This window comes from Ylistrum balloti, unplaced genomic scaffold (assembly GCF_031769215.1).
Source record: "Ylistrum balloti isolate Yb309-2 unplaced genomic scaffold, AGI_CSIRO_Ybal_v1 Utg370036, whole genome shotgun sequence".
NCBI lineage: Eukaryota > Metazoa > Mollusca > Bivalvia > Pectinida > Pectinidae > Ylistrum > Ylistrum balloti.
Genome location: NW_026782096.1, coordinates 496415 through 516248, shown reverse-complemented (window position 1 = coordinate 516248; position 19834 = coordinate 496415). Strand labels below are relative to the sequence as shown.

Below are 19834 nucleotides of genomic sequence, written 5' to 3'. Positions count from 1 at the left end.
AACGAGACAATGAGATCGAATCAACTGCAACATGTAAACACCATAGTTGGGGATGCAGGGATGTTGTTATATCCATGGAAAATTCACTAAAAGTTTCATGGGAAACTCTCCTCGTTTTTTTCGTTGTAGGAAAAGATCGAGGTAAGGTCTATCCTGTCTTTGATTTCCAATTCAGGCGAGTATATACAAAGGACATAGTCAATAAAAGTCGTTTTTATTAAGACAAGAAATTATCAATTCATCCGAAAGTGAATCTGAAGAATTTTGCGAGCCCTTTGTTGCTAGGTTTGATAAATTCAGCCTCGTGTGAAGTAAAGAAAGTTCTTTCCAAGATGCAACGTCCGATGAGAATGTACACGATATAGCTAAGCTAAAAGTGCCAACAACACTAACAAGCTATAGTAAGCACAGCTTGACATTACAGCTTGATCAAAGTTTAGTCCGCTTCATGATACGGAGATGTGAACATGACTTAAGCTGTAAATCAGACAAATCAATAGATAAATAGCTATATAATGGTATTTCATAAGCATTTTAATCAAAATATGTTCCTGTGTCTGTCTCCGGATTCCAGATAAATCACTTAGAAATGGCCAAAAGTTTCCCTGATGCCCGAATATCTAGACCGTTTTACGGAATCTGTTTGCTTTATGTATAATATGTATAATAGTACATACAGTATATTCTCATTATCTCGAAGTCATATCACTCGAAGACTCCGTTTATTTCGAATTATACCAATTATTCAGTGGTATCAAAATTTACTCACAAGTTGTATACACTATAGCAAAGCTGAATGCAATTTATTTAAAATGATAATCTTCAAAATAGTATTCAAAATTACGACTGATTCATGATGGCCTAGTCTCGATGTACTCCTCAGGACCTCAAGAATCTTGTATATTTTGTATTCATGCTTCTATTATAAGATAATTATTATAAGATCAGGTTTTCAGAATATATTTCATGATATAAGAACATGAATAATTCCATGTTCATACATTTCAAGTAAAACTATAATGTGTATATGCCAACACCTTTTGAGATTTTTTGTAAAACGTATGAATGATTACCTACGTGTAATAATGTATTTAAAATGTATTTATGCATATACAATTCACTTTATAAGCATGATAAATTCTATTAGTACGTGCCATGGAACGTAAAACTCTTGCAATATATTTTCTTATTGGTGCGTGTGCTTTGATGTTTGACTTAAAATTAATTATAAATTAAAAATGAGAAATTAAGTGATAATGTTTTGTCTGTAGTATAGGTATAAATGTAAGTGTATTTGGTTAAGATGCTAAGGCTAAACATGGAGTTCACTGTAAGTTCACAGTGTGATATCGTCCGTTCCATCACTTGATGGGTGACCCTTTATATGTCTAGTAAGTCTATGTCACAGGACGAAATGGACATCCCCTTGTATAGGCCGACAGGTATTAATCACAGGTATATACACACGAGATATAGTCACCTGTTATAAACACAGATCTCATCCCCTCCGTATGGAACAGGTCAGTCGTGTGCTGTATAGCCGAAGGTATGTACATTATGTTATGTATGTTTATCGTTCGCCTTACTGAGGGTATGTGCACTGTTTCGGTTGAGGTTTGTTTTATGGTCATCAAAGTATTTTTTCACCGCAGAGAAAGCGATCCTCATATGAGCAATCCCAAAACCACAGATTATACTGTTTCAATAAGATTGTATTTGGAACATCAAGAACACAATGGTGTATTTGACTAAATGTTTATATTGCATTCTGACATTAGATAAACAGTGGACTATCATCAGTAGCGGAGTGTTTACAAGTGATATAGTAAACAATAGCAAACTATGTAAACTAGCTAAAAATAAATGCTCTGCTAAATATTTACATTGGTAATCTATTATCGAGCTTTATCTCTAATGTAGTGTTTTATTGTTGTTATTTTTACACTGAATTTATATTTTATTATTTATCACCATGACTACCTGCCTATTGACGTCATAGCATTTGGTTTAAATTTCATTTTCACATGACGTGATAGAATGTCAGTAATTTCGCTTTATGCAGATATTATAAGCATGTTGCGTGTACACCTTGTAGATTGTCTACTCTTCAAGATGTAACTGATGTGTTTGTGATCTTTATTAAAAGTATATATAAATACAGTCAACATTGACAAGTTTCTTGTGACGAGCATTGTCATGTTTTCAATAAAATATATATTAGCTATATATGTAACTTAGCCATCCGGCGATGACCTATATTTAGAAATATCGAGCTTCAAGTGGCCATGGCAGATTTATTACATTACAACAAGTGGTTAACACACAGATACTGTATGCTGTGTCCGGATTGTCATAAAAGTATAGTCCAACATCTAGCATGGTTACCTGGTAATCATGTTTTACGATATTTACTATAATTTATATTTACAGTCCCGCCCAATAACGAATTACATAATGAAAAAAGCACCATCTTTATATAAAAATCAATTTTAATAGAGCAGGATGTCTGTTTATAACAGACCAACATAGTGACTGACTAACATAACTTACGGAGAGTTGTTAATGAAGCTAAGACTGAATTTATAAGTTTTAAAGTTTATTTCAAATCTTTAAGCGTTTTTATATATTGTAAACACTTCGTTTATTATCACCATTTGCCTTATTTACACTATTTTGATCGAAGATCTATAGTCGAGTCCAAATTCGTTATATTATAAAGTAACTGGTGGTATATGGTGACTATTGGATAGGACATTCAGATTAGATGAAAATACCACGAGGATCTGGGTTCAGAACAGAAAGGTCCATTTTTAATGGATCGACTCTAACTGCAAACTAATATTGCATGGGCTATAGATGTATAGAACTATTATACAAAACCTGGCACGTCCTTTAATCACATTGACTGTTAAGAGGACGTAAAACAACCATAAGCCAAACTAAACCAAATATGCAAAAGAACAACTGAAACAACATCCACCAATACAAAGTTAGAATTCAATGCGATATATGCAAAAGTAATGCATAAAACTGCACCATACAACTGTTTCATGATTCTAGGGTTCATCAGTTATGTCAAATGCCTAAAATGGGGGAAATTGATAGCGAATTAGAATACAAGAACTTATTAACAGTAGATGTATCAAACTGAAACCAGGAGTGTGAATTATATGAAGCAGTGTTTCAGTATCAAACTGAAACCAGTAGTGTGAATTATATGAAGCAGTACTTCAGTATCAAACTTTAAACAGTAGTGTGAATTATATGAAGCAGTACTTCAGTATCAAACTTTAAACAGTAGTGTGAATTATATGAAGCAGTACTTCAGTATCAAACTTTAAACAGTAGTGTGAATTATATGAAGCAGTGCTTCAGTATCAAACTTTAAACAGTAGTGTGAATTATATGAAGCAGTGTTTCAGTATCAAACTGAAACCAGTAGTGTGAATTATATGAAGCAGTGTTTCAGTATCAAACTGAAACCAGTAGTGTGAATTATATGAAGCAGTGCTTCAGTATCAAACTTTAAACAGTAGTGTGAATTATATGAAGCAGTGCTTCAGTATCAAACTTTAAACAGTAGTGTGAATTATATGAAGCAGTGTTTCAGTATCAAACTTTAAACAGTAGTGTGAATTATATGAAGCAGTGCTTCAGTATCAAACTGAAACCAGTAGTGTGAATTATATGAAGCAGTGCTTCAGTATCAAACTTTAAATATGAAGCAGTACTTCAGTATCAAACTTTAAACAGTAGTGTGAATTATATGAAGCAGTGTTTCAGTATCAAACTTTAAACAGTAGTGTGAATTATATGAAGCAGTGCTTCAGTATCAAACTTTAAACAGTAGTGTGAATTATATGAAGCAGTGTTTCAGTATCAAACTTTAAACAGTAGTGTGAATTATATGAAGCAGTGCTTCAGTATCAAACTTTAAACAGTAGTGTGAATTATATGAAGCAGTGCTTCAGTATCAAACTTTAAACAGTAGTGTGAATTATATGAAGCAGTGCTTCAGTATCAAACTTTAAACAGTAGTGTGAATTATATGAAGCAGTGCTTCAGTATCAAACTTTAAACAGTAGTGTGAATTATATGAAGCAGTGTGATCAAACTTTAAACAGTAGTGTGAATTATATGAAGCAGTGTTTCAGTATCAAACTTTAAACAGTAGTGTGAATTTTTGAAGCAGTGTTTCAGTATCAAACTTTAAACAGTAGTGTGAATTATATGAAGCAGTGCTTCAGTATCAAACTTTAAACAGTAGTGTGAATTATATGAAGCAGTACTTCAGTATCAAACTTTAAACAGTAGTGTGAATTATATGAAGCAGTGCTTCAGTATCAAACTTTAAACAGTAGTGTGAATTTTTGAAGCAGTGTTTCAGTATCAAACTTTAAACAGTATTGAATTATATGATCAGTATCAAACTTTAAACAGTGTGTGAATTATATGAAGCAGTGTTTCTTCAAACTTTAAACAGTAGTGTGAATTTTTGATATAAATTTAAACAGTAGTGTGAATTATATGAAGCAGTGTTTCAGTATCAAACTTTAAACAGTAGTGTGAATTTTTGAAGCAGTGTATCAAACTTTAAACAGTATGTGAATTATATATGAAAAATCCTTAACTTTCGTGTTTTTCTTTTCTTTTTCGCTAACTTAGCGGGTACTCTAAATCCACGAATAGATATGTCCAAAAAAGTTAAATTTGAAGAACTAGATTTGTTGAGATATGTCTATCCGCGAAATCAAGTGCCCACGAATTTTGTTCAACCATGAAAATTGTGTCCCGCGAAAATATACAATATTACAGTACATGGATGTATCGGATTCTATCGACCCAAATCATTTCACACGTGTGATGGTATGTTGTAATGTCTTGTATTATGGACATCAACAAACTTTCTGTCTACTGCATGTGAGAGTGAAACGTTTACGCCAAATATTGAATTAAATCATACTGCTGTCACGTTCTCCCAGGACTTGTGCAATGATATAAATTACAATTGACATGTATTTCTCTTGGTATATGTTATCCTTAACTTTCGTGTGTTTCTTTTCTTTTTCGCTAACTTAGTGATGTTATTAAAAAGTTAAATGTTGAAGTAACGTAGATTTGTTATATGTCTGGTGTGTTTTGTAACGTGATGTTGTGTCCCGCGAAAATACACAATATTACAGTACATGGATGTATTATCTGATGTGTTTTCACACGTGTGATGGTATGTTGTACACGTGTGAGAGTGAAACGTTTACGCTTCTAGAGTTACGTTTTCCATGTGTTGACTAGATTTCTCTTGGTATATGTTATACTGGTGTGTTGGTAACGTGATGTTATTATCTGGTGTGTTGGTAACGTGATGTTATTATCGGGTGTGTTGGTAACGTGATGTTATTATCTGGTGTGTTGGTAACGTGATGTGTGTTGGTATTGTTATACTGGTGTGTTGGTAACGTGATGTTATTATCTGGTGTGTTGGTAACGTGATGTTATTATCTGGTGTGTTGGTAACGTGATGTTATACTGATGTGTTTGTAACGTGATGTTATTGTCTGGTGTGTTGGTAACGTGATGTTATTATCTGGTGTGTTGGTAACGTGATGTTATTATCTGGTGTGTTGGTAACGTGATGTTATTATCTAGTGTGTTGGTAACGTGATGTTATACTGGTGTGTTGGTAACGTGATGTTATACTGGTGTGTTGGTAACGTGATGTTATTATCTGGTGTGTTGGTAACGTGATGTTATTATCGGGTGTGTTGGTAACGTGATGTTATTATCTGGTGTGTTGGTAACGTGATGTTATTATCTGGTGTGTTGGTAACGTGATGTTATACTGGTGTGTTGGTAACGTGATGTTATTATCTGGTGTGTTGGTAACGTGATGTTATTATCGGGTGTGTTGGTAACGTGATGTTATTATCTGGTGTGTTGGTAACGTGATGTTATACTGGTGTGTTGGTAACGTGATGTTATACTGGTGTGTTGGTAACGTGATGTTATTATCTGGTGTGTTGGTAACGTGATGTTATTATCTGGTGTGTTGGTAACGTGATGTTATTGTCTGGTGTGTTGGTAACGTGATGTTATTATCTGGTGTGTTGGTAACGTGATGTTATTATCTAGTGTGTTGGTAACGTGATGTTATTATCTAGTGTGTTGGTAACGTGATGTTATACTGGTGTGTTGGTAACGTGATGTTCTTATCTGGTGTGTTGGTAACGTGATGTTATTATCTGGTGTGTTGGTAACGTGATGTTATTATCTGGTGTGTTGGTAACGTGATGTTATTATCTGGTGTGTTGGTAACGTGATGTTATTGTCTGGTGTGTTGGTAACGTGATGTTATTATCTGGTGTGTTGGTAACGTGATGTTATTATCTAGTGTGTTGGTAACGTGATGTTATTATCTAGTGTGTTGGTAACGTGATGTTATACTGGTGTGTTGGTAACGTGATGTTCTTATCTGGTGTGTTGGTAACGTGATGTTATTATCTGGTGTGTTGGTAACGTGATGTTATTGTCTGGTGTGTTGGTAACGTGATGTTCTTATCTGGTGTGTTGGTAACGTGATGTTATTATCTGGTGTGTTGGTAACGTGATGTTATTATCTGGTGTGTTGGTAACGTGATGTTATTATCGGGTGTGTTGGTAATGTGATGTTATACTGGTGTGTTGGTAACGTGATGTTCTTATCTGGTGTGTTGGTAACGTGATGTTATTGTCTGGTGTGTTGGTAACGTGATGTTATTATCTGGTGTGTTGGTAACGTGATGTTATTATCTGGTGTGTTGGTAACGTGATGTTATCATCTGATGTGTTGGTAACGTGATGCTATACTGATGTGTTGGTAACGTGATGTTATTATCTGATGTGTTGGTAACGTGATGTTATACTGGTGTGTTGGTAACGTGATGTTATACTGGTGTGTTGGTAACGTGATGTTATTATCTGATGTGTTTGTAACGTGATGTTATTGTCTGGTGTGTTGGTAACGTGATGTTATTATCTGGTGTGTTGGTAACGTGATGTTATACTGGTGTGTTGGTAACGTGATGTTATCATCTGATGTGTTGGTAACGTGATGTTATACTGATGTGTTGGTAACGTGATGTTATTATCTGATGTGTTGGTAACGTGATGTTATATTGATGGGTTGGTAACGTGATGTTATTATCTGGTGTGTTGGTAACGTGATGTTATTATCTAGTGTGTTGGTAACGTGATGTTATTATCTAGTGTGTTGGTAACGTGATGTTATACTGGTGTGTTGGTAACGTGATGTTATACTGGTGTGTTGGTAACGTGATGTTATTATTTGGTGTGTTGGTAACGTGATGTTATTATCTGATGTGTTTGTAACGTGATGTTATTGTCTGGTGTGTTGGTAACGTGATGTTCTTATCTGGTGTGTTGGTAACGTGATGTTATTATCTGGTGTGTTGGTAACGTGATGTTATTATCGGGTGTGTTGGTAACGTGATGTTATTATCGGGTGTGTTGGTAATGTGATGTTATACTGGTGTGTTGGTAACGTGATGTTCTTATCTGGTGTGTTGGTAACGTGATGTTATTGTCTGGTGTGTTGGTAACGTGATGTTATTATCTGGTGTGTTGGTAACGTGATGTTATTATCTGGTGTGTTGGTAACGTGATGTTATCATCTGATGTGTTGGTAACGTGATGTTATACTGATGTGTTGGTAACGTGATGTTATTATCTGATGTGTTGGTAACGTGATGTTATACTGGTGTGTTGGTAACGTGATGTTATACTGGTGTGTTGGTAACGTGATGTTATTATCTGATGTGTTTGTAACGTGATGTTATTGTCTGGTGTGTTGGTAACGTGATGTTATTATCTGGTGTGTTGGTAACGTGATGTTATACTGGTGTGTTGGTAACGTGATGTTATACTGGTGTGTTGGTAACGTGATGTTATTATCTGGTGTGTTGGTAACGTGATGTTATTATCTGGTGTGTTGGTAACGTGTGTTGGTATGTGATGTTATTATCTGGTGTGTTGGTAACGTGATGTTATTATCTGGTGTGTTGGTAACGTGATGTTATTATCTGGTGTGTTGGTAACGTGATGTTATTATCTAGTGTGTTGGTAACGTGATGTTATACTGGTGTGTTGGTAACGTGATGTTATTATCTGGTGTGTTGGTAACGTGATGTTATTATCTGGTGTGTTGGTAACGTGATGTTATTATCTGGTGTGTTGGTAACGTGATGTTATACTGATGTGTTGGTAACGTGATGTTATTATCTGGTGTGTTGGTAACGTGATGTTATTATCTGGTGTGTTGGTAACGTGATGTTATTATCTGGTGTGTTGGTAACGTGATGTTATACTGGTGTGTTGGTAACGTGATGTTATACTGGTGTGTTGGTAACGTGATGTTATACTGGTGTGTTGGTAACGTGATGTTATACTGGTGTGTTGGTAACGTGATGCTATTATCGGGTGTGTTGGTAACGTGATGTTATACTGGTGTGTTGGTAACGTGATGTTATTATCTGGTGTGTTGGTAACGTGATGTTATTGTCTGGTGTGTTGGTAACGTGATGTTATTGTCTGGTGTGTTGGTAACGTGATGTTATTATCTGGTGTGTTGGTAACGTGATGTTATTATCTGGTGTGTTGGTAACGTGATGTTATACTGGTGTGTTGGTAACGTGATGTTATTATCTGGTGTGTTGGTAACGTGATGTTATTATCTGGTGTGTTGGTAACGTGATGTTATACTGGTGTGTTGGTAACGTGATGTTATTATCTGATGTGTTTGTAACGTGATGTTATTGTCTGGTGTGTTGGTAACGTGATGTTATACTGGTGTGTTGGTAACGTGATGTTATTATCTGGTGTGTTGGTAACGTGATGTTATTATCTGGTGTGTTGGTAACGTGATGTTATTATCTGGTGTGTTGAGTTGCGTTCTCCTTGACTTTGTGGTTAGTTTGGATCTTACTATGACACAGTGGTGTTAATCCATTCTGTTGTACTGACGTCGACACAGTCAACACTGTGTAGGTATAAAGCTCTTTACCACGTGTTTACGGTGTTATTATCATTTAAGTGTTTATGATATATCCCTACTTGAATGTCGACGCTACGATTCATTTAACCGTATTCTCATATATAGGCGTGAGTTATAATTCAAAGATATATTACTCCCTTTTTATGAAATAGACTTAAGATGTCGCGCGAGCGGGATCAAATATAGGTAATTCGATATTTGATAAAGGTCTAAACTTTTGTAAAAGAAGATATTGATATGTGACAAATTGAACGTACAATCCTTACCCCTGACACACATTTTCTGGAGTGTATAAACAGTATTATCTTAAAGGTCATGATGTATAGCACATACATTTTGAGAACATATGAACATGTCAACATAACTTAGCAACTGTTTGATCTATTTGGGTCAGTTACATTTGTTGAAAATCACTCAGCATGCGAAAGATGTGGATCTATCTTGTAGTAATAAACGATATTTTTACTCTCGTGATCCATTTAACTTTTTAAGGCCACAATAAATGTTACAAGCTGCATATGTATAGGCAAGGATGTTTACTAAGCGCAAGTTTGTTGCTAAGTTATAGAACTAGAACTTAAAGAGAATTGATTATATGGTGATCCTGTCTCTGAAAAAATGTCATTGTACTATAGCTAGTTAACTCATCTTCAATATTTAGTTTTAGTGTTTGTTAATTGTAATGTCATTGACATTCAAAATAATTGTAATTTTAAAGTAAGATTTGACATTTTTGACAGCTTACACTGTATCTACATTCTAAACAATGTAATGCATTTACCTATGCGACAGGTTTGATAAATATTTGAAGTTGCTGATAGACATGCTTTCGAATGGCGGCTATAAAGCTGACTGAGTCATCAACTTGACATATCCAAGCGACATGTGCACTCAGACATACTCTTGTCGACGTACATATCCTCTACATGGCGTCTCCTCAATGTGACGTGTCATTAAGGTCTAAGGTCACCTATCATAATTAATCAGGGTGATAATTATCTGCACATATATTGAAACATGAATATTGAAAACACCTTTCTGGTGTCATAATCAAATTAAACAAATTCTTAAAGTATTGTCATTAAATGGGAGTAATGGTGAGTCTGGTAAACTTAACAACCTCTTTAATATAATGAAACTGCTAAGAAATTAGTACTTTTCATAAAACAGCCAGTTATGCTGTGTGAAAGTTAGGAGGTGTAAAAGAGGATCCAAATAAATTTATCTATATTATACGGCTAAAATAAAGATATCATTCATCATTAAGATAATGAAGTTTGATAAAAAAAAAGAAGATGCGGCTTAAATATTTCCTTGGGAAACTAAGGATAAAGCCGTGTGTGTTTAAGTGGTTGATTGTGGAAAGTGTGTTAATTATATAGAGTACCTGTCAAGAAATTGATATTTTATGACCTTCTACGTACTTATAGTTAAAGGCCACAGACTTGTAACCACACCATGATCTCGTATTTGTTATATAATGGTGTATTGTAGAGTTGTCCTGTTATACGATACACATAGTTACGTGTCTAAGAGAAGCTACCTAGGATTGATAGCAAAAGGTATTGTGCAAATAATGACCTGCTCTGGAATTAAGTTACGTTTTACGTAAGTATTGACGCCAAGTTATATGCACAGTGCATAAATAAACAGAGACATGGTTGTACATGTTCCTTAAAATTATAATTTTCTCAATTTGCCGGATTTTATATCGGATAATATTGGATTTTTTCTGTCGTTTAACCTTTCAAGTCCCTAAACTGTATGTTCCATCTTTATATACATCTGAGAAGATCTATATCTGTTTATCATAATTTTGATTGAATAAGAGATTTAAAAAAAACATGCCGAATACACTAAACAAAGGTTTCGACAATAACTGACACCTGATGCCTATTTCATCCCTATGAATGGCGGTATACCATTTCCGTAGCGTGCTAATCGCTGATGGCGGGCTATTGTAACAGCCAGAACATACCAGGAAGTATCCAGTTATGTATATACGCTACTTATTAATTCTAATCCATCAGACCTGCATCTGGTGAATGGCTTCATTACACACTATATTAATATGCCAATTTTTTTATTAGAAATTTGGATGAGAAATTCTTTTGTTTAACTGCGTCCAGAGTATTTCCGTAAGGATGCCTGGTTCGTTTAGATGGGGCTTAGGACTGAAATGATTCTCTATAATAGGTATGTAGAAAGAAAATATGCATTTTAAGTGACATTTATATATATTCATATCTACATATCTATAGTCGAACCTTATTATCTCGAAGTCGACGGGACCATGGAAAAACTTTGAATTATCCAAATATTGTATTTAAAGGAGGTCGTATGTTTAGTATGACGTTTGACTTCTTAATAAACGGGGCCTTCCAGATAACGAGGTTCGACTGTGCTTTTTTTTTTTTAAATATCTCAACTTCACAAAACGAGTTCGATCTATGTTGCCTCTTTATCATCTTGAGATGGATCTTTAATGTTTTTGTACATCCTAAACAGATTTTAAATGCTCGAAAGATTGTACAAAAAGCAAACAAGAGTCTAGTACCTTTAAATAGAAGTTAAGTAATGAATGCTTTCGAATATGAACAAAATAACAAATTTCAGTTCTGACAGTATACAGGTAATTGAAAATGGAGTGAAAATATATCTTAATATTGATTATTTATGAATTGGTATATGATATTCAGACTATGATATTGTTCAGTCGGCGTTATATGACATTTTTGTCATTTTTAGAATTTAAATTCCATGCAAAGTTATTTTTGTTAACTTTAGGCTCGTAGCATCTAGAAGGACAAAACACGTGTAGGATGTAGTTTATTCATTTTCTCGCTCCACTGTATCTAAGTTTGTATTAGAAGGTGCTACTCACTTCAGTGTCTCTTGTACGATCCTTCAAACAGTCATAATATGAAGATAATTTTACCTAATTCAATAGCATGTAAAATTATCTGTGTTCGTAGTTGCAAGCGTTCACACGTTTTTACTATAGTAAACCTAACGAAATTCATCCAGTCAGTACTAATTTATTTAAGTGTTAATACTCGTCACATTTGCATGAAGCGTGAATAAACTAAACAAGTGGTTTGTGAAAAATTCTAAATGCAAATTAAACGAAACTGTGGATATTCACAGCTGTAGATTTGTAAAGGCTGGTCAGATTGATGTTTTCCGGGGTCAATTGGGCTTTGAAATCCTTACTTTTTGATTGGCATCAATTAAAATATTCACTAACCACTGGTAACCAAGTTTAAAACATCCGGGGCCTGATGAACATCCTATTTACATGTTATTTTGTACTTTATTTAATTTCGTTATATATCATCATTTCTACTGGCGAACCACTACATTATGGAAAGTATTATAAGATACGAAACCTTAGTACATGTCCAAGTGTACAAAGGTTAATCCAGTCCTACTGTAGATGTAGTCGGACGTATCCAATTATCTGACCAAACACCTAGATCTTTATTGTTAAGGTTGCTCTATCAAACATATCTACGTATCGTCAGAACTGAACTGATATACATTACATGTGTTCTAGACGTACAGGTATCAAAAGTGAAAATGCGGATATATTGCTATAGATATGATCTATTGTGTCGATGTAACCTACTGATCATGAGGTATGTTGGTTTTACTGTAAACATAATGCAAAATACTTACAGAATCTCTCATGAGATTCCATTTCGTGTGATTTAAAAACTGGAGCAAAAACTTTTTCATTTTAATTCTGTTTGGGTAGACTTGTTTGTAAAGCTTCATTATTTGTATAGTTTCATTGACGTTCTGAAGAAGAAACGTTTCAACCTTTACAAATACTGAAGAGACCTGTACTCATTATAACAACATTAGAAGGGAGGGAAGAGAACGTATGATTTATAATTACGGTAATCTCAGATTGATTGTATGCATACAGTGTGTTAAGATACAGAAATTGGTCCATGTTTGCCCGTGGGCATCACACAGATCAATCCTACTCGTCAACTCATGAGCATGGAGTACAGTTTCGCATCACTGATTAGCAAAATAAACATGCCTTCTACGACACTTGCTTTATCACTTTGATGTCTAATATGTGGAATATACACTATGCTATATAGATATGTCTCTAAGTAAAAACTGGTATCAAAACACCGTTAACCTGATTTCCATTTGACATGAGTCCACCGTGACAATGGTTTGATCAGGCCTGAAGTGACCTATATGTACTGACGGTGACATGGGTTTTGTTGTATATCTTGTTTAGGATGCCGTCTTTTTATATCACTTTTAGTTTGAAATATATTTCATTGTTATAATATCTATATATAAATATAAGTGGTATTATCGTATTTTCGTGGAACCTAATTGTTTTAAAGTCATAAGTCACTTGATTTCGTGTATAAATAAAGCTCAATAAATAACTAATTTCAACAGTTCGTGAACAGAGGAATTCATGGATTAAAAGCAACCCCGAAATCAACGAAAACAAAATTTCACAAAAATTGATAATGTTATAGTACATATTTATGTAGGTAAACAATACCCCACTTACTCCACTGGTGGATGTGTTCACTGAGGTTAAATCCTGTGAATAGTGTTACAGCTCAAATGTTCTTTCTAGTTCTCCACCCATATCGGCAAACATGTTTTAAAATGTGTTTCGACCAGTGTTGCTTTTACATGATTGTATTGCATATTTCCCCAACTTTAGTCCCCGTTGAGTCCCGATGAACAAAAAAAGCAGCTGTGTGATGCAGTTGATTTCAATATATAGTTTTATGAGTTTCTAATATTGATATTGTCTGTTTTGGTTGGAAGTGTATTTTGTATTATTATCATCTCCATTCATTCAGTTGAAAATTCCTTAATTATGTAATTAGCACCGATATAATTTCCTTCCATTATCTATATTCTCTATTCCTTATCGCAGCCGATAATTTTAAAACAGAATAGTTTTTGTGAGAAATTAGTTTGATAATATAGGATTCTCATTTTCATTGTTTAAAAAGAATATCAAAATTAGTGTCATTAAACAATGTTTTCCTTCATTTTATGTTCTTTATAACAGCGGTTTTGTCTTTTTATTCTTTATGATTTAAGGAACCCCATTTTAAAAATGTTTATATATTTAACATCCTTTCCTTTCTAACTTTCGGTGTTCTTGGCAGATGAGATGGAGCCCGGATCACAGCGACGGTCGGCATGTGTGTTCTGGATACTGACGCTGAGTTCTTTTATCTGTACGACTATATACCTGTCCATGTGTACAGTTGAAGTGTAGGTAGTAACTTAGCATTGATTTTAAAAGAAAAGTCGTTAGTAAAACCTCGTTATACCGCCACCATTTGCCTAGGAAAACCTCGTTATACCGCCACCATTTGCCTAGTAAAACCGTCTTATACAGCCACTATTTACCTAGTAAAACCTCGTTATACCGCCACCATTTGCCTAGTAAAACCTTGTTATACAGCCACCATTTACCTAGTAAAACCTTGTTATACTGTCACCCTTTCTCCAGTAAAACCTTGTTACACTGTCACCCTTTTTCCTGTAAAACCTTCTTATACTGTCACCCTTTCTCCAGTAAAACCTTGTTATACTGTCACCCTTTTTCCTGTAAAACCTTCTTATACTGTCACCCTTTCTCCTGTAAAACCTTGTTATACTGTCACCCTTTCTCCTGTAAAACCTTGTTATACTGTCACCCTTTCTCCAGTAAAACCTTGTTATACTGTCACCTTTTTTCCTGTAAAACCTTCTTATACTGTCACCCTTTCTCCTGTAAAACCTTGTTATACTGTCACCCTTTCTCCTGTAAAACCTTGTTATACTGTCACCCTTTCTCCTGTAAAACCTTGTTATACAGTCACCATTTTCCCTGTAAAACCTTGTTATACATCTTCCATTTACCTAGTAAAACCTTGTTATACAGCCACCATTTACCTAGTAAAACCTTGTTATACTGTCACCCTTTCTCCTGTAAAACCTTGTTATACTGTCACCACCTGTCCATTAAAACTTAGTGACATTGACATCATTTGTACTGTCAAATATTGTTATACTGCCGCTATTTGTCCCGTAGAATTGTATTTTACCGCCACCATTTGACCAGTAAAACCACCAGGTCCTGTTGCCACTTCCAACATTCATTAAACAAGCCTAGCTAAAATGTTGTCATTTAACTACAGATCTGTGACAAGTCGGGAACCATGCGTCTACATAGAGGGAATAACTGTCACAACCGTGGTAGCCTTTCTGTGTGGAATCTTCTGGTACTGCTACAAACAGAAGGTTGGTTTATAGTTAATACATCACGGTACAATGGACTTTATTACCATGCTGATGGTGTCACAAACAAATGATAACCAAGTGTTTGTATGTTAGTTACACGACTTAACATTAGTTCACTTCACCATCGCAATGCGACCATTATGATTGCGTTCTTTTCGCAAGGGACTAACGGGGACATCCACATATGATATATATCATTTGTTATATACAAAATGCGTGAACATTACACATACATTGTGTTAGTTACTCCTTATTGATTTGAATTACATAAACTAAACTGATGCATACAAATTGTTTTCGATTTCTCAAATTTCAAAAACGGCATTTTGTCTCAGTTGGCTTTCTGCTCTGTTGCTTAAAAAAAACTTTTTTTGCTGCAAGTCAGTGTGTCGCATGTACTTCGGAAAGGCACGGGAGAAAAGATGACATAAATTGACCAAGGATTTTTTAATAATTTATTTTATTGCTTTTAAAACGCTTTTTGGGAGTACCATACGACGTTTCTGTCATGGAAAAATTAAAACATAAGATTACCATACTGTCACTACAGTTTCCATTTGTTTATGCACAGGATACTGTCCTAAACGAAGTCTGCCATAACGATAAATAAAACATTTTTACGTAAAGTATAATCAACCCTTAATCACAACGCGCTGACAACACCAACGGTGACTGATGATAAATAAGACACGATGGAGAGAAGAACAGTAAGTAGGAAACGCATTGTGTAACACAAAGGTATGCGTAGTATGTGTAACTTATGATAACCCTGTCCGATACGAATTGTCATTGTTCTGATGACACGAACCATTAGTCAAACGTCATTGCCCAACCGAGATGTCATTGGCCCCCTTACCAGCTGACTACAGATGTGATTAAACACAAGAAAGATACAATTTATCTGGGCTATTTATAGCAGCAGTTTATGGTACTTATATATTACGTTTTTCTGAGTTTGTTGCCCTGTTTTACGTTATGACTTTCGGGTGTGTTCAATGACACTATGTAATAAATCATTAAGGTTACTGAATTGTTTAAACAAAAACAACACTAATAAAAGCGGATTACAGATATTTTTAGTGGTCCCGCTACTGTATCTGATAATGTGTTTTAATCATTGTTTTAATCTTTCCGAGAGGGTGGTGTGGTAGATTTATCAATCAATGTTTTAATCTATCCGAGAGGGTGGTGTGGTAGATTTATCAATCATTGTTTTAACCTATCCGAGAGGGTGATGTGGTAGATTTATCAATCATTATTTTAACCTATCCGAGAGGGTGGTGTGGTAGATTTATCAATCATTGTTTTAATCTATCCGAGAGTGTGGTGTGGTAGATTTATCAATCATTGTGGTAGATTGATCAATCATTGTTTTAATCTATCCGAGAGGGTGGTGTGGTAGATTTATCTAATTATTGTTTTAATCTATCCGAGAGGGTGGTGTGGTAGATTTATCAATCATTATTTTAACCTATCCGAGAGGATGGTGTGGTAGATTTATCAATCATTATTTAAATCTATCAGAGAGGGTGGTGTGGTAGATTTATCAATCATTGTGGTAGATTGATCAATCATTGTTTTAATCTATCCGAAAGGGTGGTGTGGTAGATTTATCTAATTATTGTTTTAATCTATCCGAGAGGGTGGTGTGATAGATTTATTTAATCTTTATTTTAATCTATCCGAGAGGGTGGTGTGATAGATTTATTTAATCTTTATTTTAATCTATCCGACAGGACGATGCGGTATATTTATTCAGATTGTTGTTGCAGATGCGATACGGCACGTCTCTAGAATACTACCTCCACCCTCTGCCACTGTTTGCTGATGGCACTGAACCCGAGACAATCCCTGTCCCTGATGGTCAGCCAGCAGTGACTGAAAGGATGCTACAAAGCGACATGTTGAAGCCACTTACCACCGATAAAGTCCCGGACGGTATTTAGTCATTTTCATGTTTTCAATTCGTAAAGTCAGGAACTTGGCAAACTTACAATGGTTTAGATGGATTCTCTTTTAACTGAGAGATTTATCAATTCACTGGACTCCCACTTGAAAGTTGGAAGTAATTTTAAAAGAACATAGTTATGAAAAATCATAGCTTCACTACCAAATACAACATAAAAGTAAATCTACGAATTATATTATTTCTGAATTCCATATCTTGTGAATGAAAATGATTTTTTAAAAAACCCTAACAGTGTTCCATTGCTATTCATCTTAAACATGTTTTTAATCAAACACTCAAACAAATCAAAAACTCAACACATCGTTTATATATGGAATGTCTTTTGTTTTCGCATATTGACTTCTCGTTTCTCCTTTTCAGACTTCGAATGTGTTATTTGTAACGAGAACGAACATTCCGTCGATCAAAAGGTGACACAACTTAGCTGCAGTCATGGTAAATAAACTAGGTATACGATGAAGATGTCCTTCATGCCTTGTAAAATAAAATCGAAGAGTTATCATTTTTTTCTTTTTTTTTATTTATTTTATTTTTTTATAATATTTTTTTAATTCACATATTTATTTTCTTTTTAATGCCCTAAAGGAGGTTTATTTTACGCGGATCTTGTTGATTTCTTTTGATTATTGTAACATGTCTCATTAATATGGATAATAAACGGTTTCATGCGTTGACCTTATGAACATTTTGAACTAAACCTTTTGTCAATGACAAATGATGACGTCATATTTAGGTCCATTTGAGTTACAGGGAACCTGTGTTACGTTGACCGCCTGTAACCTTATTTCAGTGTTGCACAGAGTGTGTTACGCGACTGTGTTTCAGTATTCCACAGAAGGTGTGTGTTGTGTGCCTGTATTTCAGTGTTGCACAGAGAGTGTGTAAAGTGTCTGTATTTCAGTGTTGCACAGAGAGTGTATACAACTAACGTACAGTAGTAATCGTTATGCGTCTGTATTTCAGTGTTTCACAGGGAGTGTGTGCTACGATGGTTTCTCAGCACCAGCAAGAAAACATGTCCAATTTGTAGGACGCGTCAGGTTCCAGAGGGCCGACTTCTTGTCATCACAATAATTCCACAGGAGGGGACGTTACCAGTGCGGCTCTCACAGGTATTTCGTATTTCTATCAAGATTTGTTCGATGCTCCTTAATATGGTTGAACTTTTACGCTTTTGCTCGTACGGATCAAGATGGCGGATGTCATCGACGAAACAGTACTTATATCCGAACACCAAGTCTTTTCTATGTACTTTTTAGTTGTTTCGGTGTAAACCTTTCCCTCGTTCATCGTTCGTCCACATTTTATCAAATAAAAGTTGAAATAACAACTTATGTTAACATTTATAGTACGCGTAGCAGAGGTCATTACTTATTTCAATGCCTCCACCAGTACAGGAATCAAACCCAGGATTTCTAGTTAACTAATCTTACACTCAACCATTAAAAACATCTCCTTAGCCAAGCGATTTATTGCGGTTAGTATATGTGTTTATCTAGATTATGTATATTTTTAATGTATTTTTGTATTAAGTGCCAGAAATTATGATGTCGGACGGTAAAACCGACTTGTTTTACATGCAAATTTGGAAACATTTTCTGTTATCTTTCATTCCTTTCGTCTGTTTTAGGTATGACAGCTGGAGACCTAACTGTTGTGAGAAAATGATGCGTCCTGTGATTCGGGCGTTCGTGAGGGAAGTTCTGCCAATGACACTGCAATTCATCACACTCGCATATTGTGTGTTTGTGGTGTTTAATAACTTGTGCAATAGCAATGCAATATATCAATAATTTGTTATCTGGAAATATGAACATTCATATAGAGCGTGTTCAATGACAACTATGCCTCCACAGGCTTGAGAAACTATGTATAATTATGATGTTAAAGTATCCTTCATTTTTCTATGTTCTGTCCTGTTAACAACTGTATACCGGAAAAAATCCACCCCGTCTAATTGTCGCCCTTTTCGGCCCTGAACAGAGAGGACAAATTTAAGATGGGTGTTAAAATTTGTTACACGTATATCCTTTTATACAATCCTAAGAGGGCGAAATGAACATGAGGTGAAATCATGTAAAATGGTACAAAGGCGAAATTAACCTGGGGCGAAAATAGCCCGTGTACGGTATAAGAAAACCTTACACTCAATAATACTTATGTTGACTGCTAATATTCAAACAAAAGTACATTTTCATTAATTGTATGTATCTATGAATATGATAACACTTTTAAGTCTGAATGAATTTTAAATCGTGAGCGTGATGTTTCTACATATGTATGATTTGTGATAATTTTTATAGGTGTTTAAAAGTGGCGATGACTGATACTTGTTATAGGTGTGTTGTGAAGAGCGTGCATGTTTGACGAGTGAGATTGGCAGGTTACCGTATTCACTTGCATGATTTTGTAACTTTTTTTTTTAATGATATCGATACCAATCGAAAAAGAATATACCTAAAAATGTTGAATAAATAAAAACGTTTTCCATAAACTGCTTCGTTCATTTTTTCTGGCTGTGTAACAACATA

At 34.8% G+C, this 19834-nt stretch overlaps 1 protein-coding gene across 1 annotated transcript; it reads left to right on the top strand.

The window, feature by feature from the left end:
* Nucleotides 1-1539: 1539 nt before the first annotated feature.
* On the top strand, nucleotides 1540-19630 carry LOC132548917 (uncharacterized). Its single transcript, XM_060212819.1, has 7 exons — nucleotides 1540-1546; nucleotides 14212-14320; nucleotides 15232-15334; nucleotides 17107-17272; nucleotides 17664-17738; nucleotides 18267-18415; nucleotides 19607-19630. Exons 2-7 carry the CDS (start codon nucleotides 14217-14219, stop codon nucleotides 19628-19630), a joined length of 621 nt encoding a protein of 206 aa, XP_060068802.1. The 5' UTR covers nucleotides 1540-1546; nucleotides 14212-14216.
* The last annotated feature ends 204 nt before the right edge of the window (nucleotides 19631-19834 follow it).